The sequence below is a fragment of the Mustela lutreola genome, chromosome 1 (genome assembly GCF_030435805.1).
Source record: "Mustela lutreola isolate mMusLut2 chromosome 1, mMusLut2.pri, whole genome shotgun sequence".
Classification (NCBI taxonomy): domain Eukaryota; kingdom Metazoa; phylum Chordata; class Mammalia; order Carnivora; family Mustelidae; genus Mustela; species Mustela lutreola.
This window is the reverse complement of record NC_081290.1, coordinates 234,828,208-234,839,654: the sequence shown is the minus strand read 5'-3', so window position 1 is coordinate 234,839,654 and position 11,447 is coordinate 234,828,208. Positions and strand designations below refer to the sequence as shown.

At 40.3% G+C, this 11,447-nt stretch overlaps 1 protein-coding gene across 1 annotated transcript; it reads left to right on the top strand.

Moving 5' to 3' along the window:
• On the top strand, positions 1–3,746 carry LOC131835482 (olfactory receptor 51G2-like). The gene is given in 3 exon segments (XM_059179821.1): positions 1–11; positions 2,782–3,559; positions 3,561–3,746. Coding segments are annotated over 3 exon segments (975 nt in total).
• Positions 3,747–11,447: the final 7,701 nt, after the last annotated feature.

Genomic DNA, 11,447 nt, shown 5'->3' with positions numbered 1-11,447 from the left:
ATGAATGTCGGGTAAAGAAGTCATAGATGGCATTCAAACTCTCCATTTGAATACACAATTCTTCCCAGTCAGTATCCTCAAACATTTCTCCATCTTACTTCAAGTTTGCACCATCTCCCAGTACCTGACTAGAAATTCATAAATCGTATATAGAGGGGTCAGTAAAACAGCTCGTCCAGCTTCCTATAGCAGCAGCAGTTAACAGACTATAGATTTTCTTATTAATAATTTAGTACTTTTCAAATAAATTATAAGGCAAAAATTAGTATCTTTATTTTATAATTGCCATATGCTTTTTTGGTCTTTATGGTAAGATCATATCAAAGAATCTGTGTCTGTGACCCAGCATCCTTGCAGGCCCCTTCTCAGAGTTGAGCCCTCAGGAGCAAGGTTTCTTTCTTTGTCTAAGGGTGTCCCTTTCCTATTAACTCATAACCTCTGCTTCTCTCCTACTTCTTGCTTTTCCCATAGCACTGCACTCATCTGCTTACAAAATAATACTATACCTAAAGATGGACCTCTGTAATTCTCAGGCCTTGGTCTGCGTCAGAGTCACCCACAGGGTTTAGTAAAACACTGGACACTGGGCTTCAACTCAAGAAATCCTGATTCAGTATGTTGAGGCTGAAACCTAATAATCTGTATTTATTACAATCTGTCATGTGCTGATGATGCCACCAGCCAGGCCACACTGTCAGAGCCACTGAATACATACTCAGCACAGAAGACAGTACCTCCCCACCCTGGTCAAGTGAAACATAGTTCTCTGAAGTAATTGTGTTGGTTCTGGAAGGTTGTCTCTTTTATTTATCACAGCACCAGCTTGAATGGATACATATCTCTTAGCTATCCTGTATGCTAACAACTTTAGGTTTTTCATGATGTACCTCCATACTTTCCCTACTAATCAGAACTCACTCACCAAGACATGCACAAATCTCCTTCTTTTTGTTTTGCCCGTCTCCAATTCTCCCCTCCTCAGAGAGCTGTCACCTAAACTCTGAATTGAAAATCATGTACCCTTCTCTTCCCATATTGTTTTAATTTATTCACGTATTTGAAGTATTGATTCATGCTTTCCTTATTATTGGGATCATATTTATATCTTGTGTCTAAAACAGTGACTTAGACGGTTTAATTACTGAATGGAAATTAGGACATTTAATCTGGAGGAAACAAAGTAGATTACAAGAGGAAAACCAGAAATGGCCATCATAATGGAAATTTTTAAACTTAAACTTTTATTTACTTAGCTGTGAGGATAAAGATTGTGAATTTATTGATTTGTTTATTAATAGCTGACCTTTGTGTTTACCATCAAGTGACAATACCCAGAGTAAAAGCTACTTAGTCAGATATTATTTCCGGTCCTAGATCGCCCTTTATAATCGATGTGATTTTAGTAAAGTTATATAGTTGAATTCTTAAGGATTAAGTATCTTAATCTGGAAAAAAATGATCTGCTAACGTCCAAGGCTCCAGATGCTTTAAAATCAAACATCTGAAAGTGTTTTGAAATATGTTGAAAAATACTTTAAATGAAATATGAAAGGAAGAAATTATACTTGTATATTTTTACCTGCAGAAGAAAAAGCGACAGAAGTCATCTTTCTGTGGAGCTACTTTTCAAAGCAAGAGGAATACTGGATTATTTTCCAAGACATAGGAGAGAAAAGGTGATAAAATGAAGAGAAAATTAGTATCATTGGAAAAGAACAAAACAAAACAAAACAAAACTCTAAAGAGACAGTTAAGAAAGTTCCCTAAAAATTAAGCTGTTCTTGTTGGTTATTGTTCTTCAGTTTTGTACTCCAGGGAAACTCCAGAAATCTCCCTCCTTTATTTATGATTAGGTGGGAAGGCAGAAAGTTTTCAGACAGTGCTTTGACTGGGTTCTCAAAAAATGGAACGTTTAATGGGTTAACTCTGGGGAGAAAGCTGAAACGGCAGGAAGTAAAACAGGAGCCTAAGTTCAAGGGAGAGAACACAAGACCCAAGATGTAGTCCCAGATCATTGTATTTTTTTTTCCAGAAATCACTTTATAAGTAGATCTAAGTTTTGATTCCTTCAGAACTTTTTCTGATTTTGTATATTCATCAATATAATGCTGAATAATGACAGATAAGGTACACAGTAACTGTTTAATCTTCTACGAGTTGAATCATTCTATTTTATGTTCCACACTTACAGCTCAACTGGAGAATGAATTGTATTTGGAAAAGTATTTAAAATGTTTGCCACAGGTTAACAAGGTTAACATTTTAAGCCATATGGAAGATAAGATTGTATCTGTGTGCTCACACAGGTGGGCTGACATGTAAGAAGGAATTATTTTATATTGTTTTAATTATTAAAGATGTCAGTCTGCAAAATTTGGATATTCACACCGAAGTACCTACTGAAAAGCAGTGTGAAGGGAAATATGACAGGAAATGAGGAACCTGCACTCTGCTCCCAGATCAGGGACCTAGAGTTCATGTCTCAGGAGGTAGAGGGAAGAGTTAGGACCAACACTATCTTGGTCCCTTTCCTGATCCACCATTCAACTTCTGATTTTGTGATAAATTTTGTTGTGAGGCTGGCAAGCCAGGCTCCCCATGAATGCAACATTTCTTTAGTAATTTAAACTAACCTTTGTTTCAAGGCTCATTCCCAAAGACCCTGGGGGAAATGCCTCCACAACCCACAAGGCCATGGTTGTCAGGGAAACACTTTGGGGGATCAGTGAAAGGTCTTGGTTTGTAGAACAGATTCTGACCCAGCAACTCCTTTGATTCCAGGGTCTGTGGCTGCATTTCTGCTGGGAGATCTGCCCACCATGTCAGATTCCAAGGCCTTGAGGTGATGCACAAATGGCTCTCCATCCCTCTGTGTGCCATGTATGGGGCCTCTCTGGCAGGGAACAGCTTGATCCTATGGCTGGTGAAGTCAGAGCCCTCCCTTCACCAGCCCATGTACTACCTGCTGTCGATGCTGGCAGTGACCGACCTGGGCCTGTCTGCCTTCACGCTGCCCACCATGCCCCCCATCTACATGCTGGGCCTCAGGCGGATGTCAGTGGATATATGCCTGGCCCAACTCTTCTTCATCCACACCTTCTCCATCATGGAGTCCTCCGTGCTGCTGACCATGGCCTTGGACCATTTTGTGGCCATCAGCAACCCCCTACACTATGGCACCATCCTCACGAGCCCCCGTATAGCCAGCTTGGGCCTGGCCAGTGTGGTGTGCAGCCTCGGGCTCCACATCCCAGCCCCCATCATGCTGAAGAAATTGCCTTACTGCCTGAATCACCTGCTTTCCCACTCCTACTGCCTGCACTCAGATGTCATGAAGCTGGCCTGTGCAGACACCCACATCAACAGCGCCTATGGTCTCTTTGTAGTGCTCTCCACACTGGGGGTGGACTCGGTGCTCATTGTTCTCTCCTACAGAGAGCTGATCCTCCAAACAGTGCTGTCCATTGCCTCCAAAGCTGAGCGCCTCAAAGCCCTCAACACATGTGTCTCCCACATCTGTGTTGTGCTGCTCTTCTACACACCTATGATTGGCCTGTCCCATGATCCACAGATTTGGGAGGCAAGCTTCCCCTTCCAGCCCTGTGCTGCTCTCCTATCTGCACTTTCTCATACATCCAGTGCTTAATCCACTGGTTTACACCATCAAGACCAAGCAGATCCGGCTAAGGATGCTACGCTTCTTTGCGTCACATGGGGCTGGCATCAGAGACATTCAGGTTCAGTAGGTCTTTGGTGAGAGAGAGAGGGCATGAGAGACTTTGGTCATAGATGTTTAATGGGCCATTTCACATAAATTCTTATAGTGAGAAAAATGTAACAAGGAGACAGCATCATCTTCATAAGAAGTTCTCACTCATGGGAAGAAATAACCATGTACTCATTTATTTCTCATTACGCAAAGTTTCACTGAACACTGTTAGTCTGTCAATACTACTATTGACCCTATAAATAGAAATAGAACTAAGATATAGCCTCCATTTTAGAGGAAAGGTTCATAATATTTAAGACTGATGAAGGGGACTGCCATCGAAATGGGAAAGGAATTCGAAAGAATAACTTACAGATCTTACAAATGTAAACAGTGCACATAGTGCTTTGCCTCGGAGTTTAGGAGAAAGAATTTTTGGCAAGTAAGTGGTGGCTATATTTGGAATTCAGTGATATTAGAAGCATTTTGGAAAATCCCCACTAAAAATAATCCTCATGAGGAAAGACATTCCTTTTCTCCTGTAAGTCACTGCATCCCCTTTCGTAAATGTTGCCCTTTCCATACATTAAGTATTTTGTTAGTCTTTGCAGAATGAAAGAATAAGTGTCTTCCAGAAGCTCTGTCTGTATCTGCACTCTCTAGGTATCTTCAGTAAACTCTGCTCTCACTTCCTCTGGGCTGTTTGATTTCTACCCCATGAAGTGAAGGACCCCTTTTGGCTGATCCCGTGGGACCCCTTTTCTGGATCCTGGAACCCAGCCAGTCTGCATCGCTTGCAAAGATGAAATGTTCATAAGCAGTGAATGTAATTCCAGATATGTGAGAACCAAGACTATGAGGACTTCTTAATTTCCCTTTTAGAGTATTCCAGGATTTTGCTGGCTTTTTCATCTTTTCAAAATAAATTTCAAAAATGGTAAGCTTACGTAGCTCTTAAACTGCAATGTCTCTGGCCAGAGATACTGCTGCGAAAAATCTGAGGTGATGGAGGAAATCCAAAGGGCACACGGAGAGATAGGAGAACACAGCTTTATCAATGCCAGTGGGCTCAGTGGGATCGTTCCCAAAGACTGAGCACCCGACAGGGTTAGGAGTGAGTTTTTATGGTTACAGACAATGGGGGATGGTAGCGGGCTGTTTTCAGGGTCTTTCAAGGCCAAGGCACCTTCCCAGTCTCTCAAACCCAAATGGCCCCTCCAGGTGGAAGTATAATCTATGTGGAGGCATCTCAGGAGGGTGCTAAATCACCCTGGGGGATGTTTCTCTTTCTTTTCTTATTCAAACAGGACCAGGCTTCTGGTCTTTTTCTTCTGTCTCTGCAGGAGTCAAACCGGATGGCTATTGGTCCTTTTCTTGGCCTTAGCAAGAGCAAAGGGGAACCAGGGACAGAAAGGGGCTCCAGCCTGGAGTCTCTATCCGCCTCAATACCAACACATATTTTTTTTATAACAAGAATGAAAAAAATTTTCAAGCAGTATTCTCTTAGCTGTAATGTTATTTTTCAAAAAATCTCATCAGTCTTGAGCACAACTATAAATGAAAGATGCTTTGAAAATAAAACAGGTGAATTTTATTTCTATAGCCCTTGCAATGAATGGCACAGCTATTTGTATATACTTCATAAAATCTTCCCTTGTAGCATCCTCACTTATATCAGATTAGGAGGGAAATTTAGAGATACAGTCAGGGATGGAAGTAGCAAGTGGATGTGTTATTACAACTCAAAATGCAGGAAAAAAAATTATAATTTTGAAAAATCTAATGTAAGTAAAGAAAGATGAGCAGACCAAGGACTAAATAGTCTCATATCATTTAGTTATCACTTGAAATACCAATAGACACATTACTATATATACTATAATTGGAATTCATAATATGAAACAAAATCTGGGTGAGAAACACAGAACAAAAGTATTTCTTCTGGTGACATGTTCTAGGAAAACATCCATTCTACATATATACTATAAACAAAAAGTTTCTGTTACTTAAGGATATCTGCTTGTTTGTCTGTCTTCAATAACCATAATTAATAGTGCTAAATCAATGTAGAATCACTAATCACTACATTTAGTTGCTGAATATGCCTGTTTCCACAATCTATCTCAATTTAGGCTTTTTTATTTTATTTTTTTTTCTGATTTTAATGACTGAGTATATGATGGCACATTTTACTGGCACTATAAGTAAAGATGGATAAGAAGATGAAGAATTCAATTTTGTATATCTTTGTGTGAGTTTTCTAAGGTAATTAAATAACTATGTACACAAATAAGAATATAGTTCTGAAACTGAGGAAAGAGATCAGGGCTTCAAACACAGATATGTTAAATAATCAGTATATAAGTGACTGTTAAAACAATGACATGGATTTTATTGCCCAAGGATTGATTGATATTTTCCCCCCAAGGATTTAAAAGTAAGAAAGAATGAGCAGTGGTCAGAGAATAAAACCACAGGGAAATCAAGATTAAGAGAGAATGAGAAAGTATTAATTTTAAATGGACTCAGAGAAGGATAAGGGAGTAGAGAGATTGTTCCTTCAGAAGGCCCATAACAGACAGTTTAAATAAGATAAGATCTTTTCAACTATTTCAAATGCCAAAGTAGTAGTAGTCCTGGAATCAGGGTAAATGCTCCTATTAGCACTCTACCCTGAATTGCAGAATCCTGTGTATAGAATTGTCCCTCCCTGCCTTTAGGGCCTTGTTACTGGTCCAATTGCTAAGTGTCCTTTTTAGCCATGTGGAAAAAAAGATTCTCAGAAACTAAATTTCTACAGCCAAATAGATGGACAATGGGGAGACCAAAGGAAAAATTTTCATTGTTCAAATCTCTAAATATAACTACAAATCACCGAATAGTAAAGTGCATGGACTGTGTGATTTGAGGTGCTTAGTCATTATTGAAACTAAAACTGGGAGGCAGAGAAATGAGATTCATGTGAGGAACAAAATGATTTGGATCTAGAGATCTATATCTATATAGCAAGAACAGTAGATATGTACGGTGCAAATATTAGATTTCCCTCAGACATACATTGCAAAAACGTTTTCAGATAATTCCCTCCAGGTGGATTAAGAATTAGCAAAAAATCAGAGGTGCCTAGGTGGATCAGTGGGTTAAGAATTAGCAAAAATTCTTTATTTCTTAATATATCACAGAAGTAGCAAAGAGAATCTAAGATACATTGACAAGAGCTGCCCAAGCCAGCAAGTAATTTAAAAGCTGCGATTTTCTCAGTTGTCCTTCTGGAAGCTGTGCCATAAGATGAGATGCCTAAATTATAACCATTACTGCTATTTATGCTTCTGTACCTTCGCTTGCTAACCCACAAGGAGATGGAAAAATACCAGCAGACTTTCTATAGACACTCTGTAACCACACATCCTCTGCCCAGAATTGAACCTGACAGAATGGCCGCTCCCGGACTCCCCACCCGGCTCTGGGCCGAGAGATAACAGCCATCTGGTGCCAGAGAAAACCCCACCCAGAACTGGACATGACAGAATGACTGCTCCCAGACCCCCCATCCAGCTCTGGGCCGAGAGATAACAACCATCTGGCGCCCTGCGGCTTGACAGGAAGACCCCGGTCAATCCTGAGGTGACACATACCCTAGCGGCGCCAACTCAGCAGTTTGAAGAATGACAGCCCTGTGACCTAACCAATAATCTGTTCCCAGCCCTTTCCTGCTCTGTAGCGCGCCAGTCATATTATAGAGTTCCTTTTTGATTTTCCCGCGGTATGTGGCGATTTGTTACAAGATACTATGATGTATGCTAAGTCCCTGCCTCCCCAAAAATAGTGTATAAAAGATATTGTGATCCTAAGCTCGGGACCTCTTAGCGTCACCAGCAACGAGTGCGCGGAGGGCCGGGTTCGATCTCGTAATAAATGACCCTTGCTGTTTGCCTTTGACTCTGGTCTCTGGTGGTCGTCTTTGGGGGGTCTCGAAATTTGGGCACAACAAAGACACTCGTTTCAAGAAAGCAGATAGAGAATGAGAGCAGAAAGAGCTACACAGGAATACTAGGCAAGAGGGTAGTATTTATTGCTCTCTAGCCTGAGACAAACTGGCTATTTTCCCAGTAAGTATACCATTTGCTTTGCAATACTTTTTTTCTTCTCCTTTTCTCCATCTTCACATAGGCACAAGACAAATCTGAAATTTCATATTTTAAGATCCACTAGGCATTCTTAGTCATAAAATATTAGAAGACTGAATGAAATAACTAGACTCTGGGAAAAGAAGGTATATAAAATGATTGAAGACATACCTGTTTGTTGGAAATGCTTTTAAAAAATTATTTCAAACAGGAATGATTTTAAAACTCAGTTAAGCATATTTGGTTGGCTAATATTCAAATTGTGTTTAAGTAGAGAAAGCATTCAACAGAAACTTTTTTTTTTTTTTTCATTTTGGTTATTTGGATGGAAGAGGACAGCTAGAGAAGACCTACTGAGGATATGGCCACGGCTCTGTTCCCTATGACTGGAATTTAAAAATTGTGAACACATGATTTGTTATGGAGGTAAATTAAATGATAACTGGTATATTTCTGAATTGCATGTCACATGAATCATATGACAAAACTCTGAGAGTCAATCACCAATTTTAGAGCAATTAAAGAAATTGCAAAAAAAAAAAAAAACCCCTAAATAATTTATAAATATCTCTTGTACTTTTCAAATGATAGGCATCTGATAATTTTTATTTTTAGGTGAGAAATCAAAGCTTAGAGATATTTAGTAATTGATCCTATAGTTAGAAAGTGGCACAACTGGGATTTGTGACAGTTAATTTGAATCTGAATCTGATACTCTTAAAAATTAAATTGCCCAGGGGCGCCTCAGTGGGTTAGAAGCCTCTGCCTTCAGCTCAGGTCATGATCCCAGGATCTTGGGAATCTCTGCTCAGCAGGGAGCCTGCTTCCCTTCCTCTCTCTCTGCCTGCCTCTCTGCCTACTTGTGATCTCTGTCAAATAAATAAATAACATTCTTTTAAAAAATTAAATTGTTCAATCCTTTTCAAACTCTTCCCAAAAACTGAAGAGGAGGGAACACTTCCTTATTCATTCTATAAATCCAGCATTACCCTGCTACCAAAGTCAAAGATATTACAAGAAAAGGATATTACAGACCAATATACAGGCATACCTCCCTCTATCGTGCTTCACGTTATTGTGCTTTGCAGATAATGAGTTTTTCATAAACTAAAGTTTTGTGGTAGCTGTAGGTTGAGCTGTTTATTGTAGCTATAGGTACGAGAAGCTGTTGCTTTTATTTGTTCTTTATCATTCTTTATTTCCCTTTTGACTTTAGTTTTTCCAATGTGTTCTTCCTTAGAGAAAATCTCTATATATTTTTATCATGTTATGTTAGTCACTATACAGTAGTACATCATTACATTTTTTTAAATACCTTTTTAAATTTTTTATAAACATATAATGTATTATTAGCCCCAGGGGTACAGGTCTGTGAATCACTAGGTATACATACTTCACAGCACTCACCATAGCACATACACTCCCCAATATCCATACATCATTAATTTTTGATATAGTGTTCCATGATTCATTGTTTGCATGTAAATCTGTATTTATACAGACTTTTTTTTAGCTGTGATCGATTGATATTTTACCGGGCCCTTGTTAGGTTTCTGGTAAGGAATGGTGGGTTGTGGAAAGCAAAATGGAGTCTCTCATGTCAAGTAGGGGACAGTGTCAAGCAACGAGGCAAGCAGTTAAGGTCCTTCAGCTAGGAGATGTCCCCAGGACCAATGTCAGCTGCCACCCCAGAACTGATAACAAGCAAAACCAGAGGAGGCCTGCAAAGACCCAGAACTGATGAAATCCCTTTAAAAAGAAAAGGATTTGGGGTTTCTGGGTGGCTTAGTCAGTTAAGCATCTGCCTTCAGCTCAGGTCATGGTCTCAGTGTCCTGGGATAGAGTCACAAAGCAGGCCCTGCTGCTCAGCAGGGAGCTTGCTTCTTCCTCTGCCCCTCACCAAGTTTGTATACTTGCTCTCTTCTTTCTCTGTCTCTCTCTCACAAAAATAAATAAACACACTAATTAACTTAAAAAAAAAAAAGGGATTTTGGCAGCAAATTCTTACACTCTTCCAGCCTGACCCCTCTACCTCTGATCCCTTGAAAAAGGTAATTGCTGCTGCCAGAGGCTCTTCCAAATCCATCTCTGAACAGAACCGAGATCCTTCCCTGTTTGAACATCAGAAGCATTGACAGCCAATAGTTGACCAGGACCAAACCAAGGCCTTACCCCAACTGTGTGCCACCCACCCCCCACCGACTAACTTTACATTTGGTTCCTTAATTTCCTGCACCCTTGTGTTATCTTGTTTGTTGTGTGGCTTGTCTTCCGTCCTGCTTTGTATGCTGTGTAAGAAGCCAAGTTTAATCACATGGTGAACTGTCATTGAGTTTGGAATCCTGAACTTGCTTTATCATTGTGATTTAACTTTGCTTTATGATTGAATAAAGCTGACATTGTGGAAGGACACAACTGCTGTTGTGCCCTCATAGTGTGCTCATGACATAGGTGGAGGAGGAAAGCATATAATAATCTTCTAATGAAATCTTTGTGCACCTGATATTACTGGGATTGTTTCTCAGAGCTGTGACCTTCACAGGGATTTCTACAATGGTCTTCCTCCCTGTCTGCCACCACCACATTCATATCTTTCTTCATTCACTATAGCATTCCCCGTCTAGTGAATTGTGATCCTTTCCCTCTTAGATGAGACAGGAAGTCTGAGGGAGCTGGAAAGAAGGGGAATTCACTTAACTGGGATAAGATTGTGGCAGTCTTTTTGCTCAAAACAATTGTCCTGTGTTATGGGGAGGACTCTAGGCCACCCTTTCTCATGGGTTCAGGAAAGGAGAAATGTTTACTGAAGAATTAAGTGAAAAATAAAAATGAAATATGGTATTAAAATATACAAGATATGTTGATTCAGACAGATATGGTAAATAAAACTTATTTGGAATACTAATATATCTTGTCCCCTTGGTGTTTATTATCTTCTCCTTCTGAGTAGGCATTGAGATTTCAGTCAATGCAGTGGGCATCCCTCCCTTAAAAGATCTGTGGACCCCCAAAACGGCTGTCATTTCCCCATTCCTCTCATTCCCTGGGACTCAAACTACTAGCCTGCTGTAAGTGGGTAGAATCTCTCACTTGCGTCAGCCTCCAGATGGGAATGGTGGCCTCCCAGGAGCCCGGGGTCCACCTGGGCCACACAATCCTCTTCATTCCTTCCCCATAAATCTGACGTTCTGACTCCCTGTGCCACAAGCACTGGCAAGAAGACAGTGTGTGGGGGGCTTCCTCAGGAGCAGCAGGGAAGAAACAGCCCTGTGCTCTCAAGAACTTTAGCCACTGTCACCTGCTGTGTGTCCTACAAGTGACTCAGAGGGATTAAAAGAGAATGACGTTAATGATCTAATTTGCCCAAAATGGTCAGGGCATTGACTTGCTTCTACGGCCTGAGACCTACTGTCAAGGAGCTTTCTTAGGAAATCATCTTGGGCTGTGGCTTCTCCTGTAGAGTGGAGCTTTCATGGGATTCTACAATGTGCCTTACCTGTGCTACAGTGTGAGTAGCTGTGTCATACTCCACAACTCTCAACACAGCAGGTCACTGGGCAAAACTGGTCAGTAAATATTGATCTTCTCTGGAAAATTACTTTCACATAATC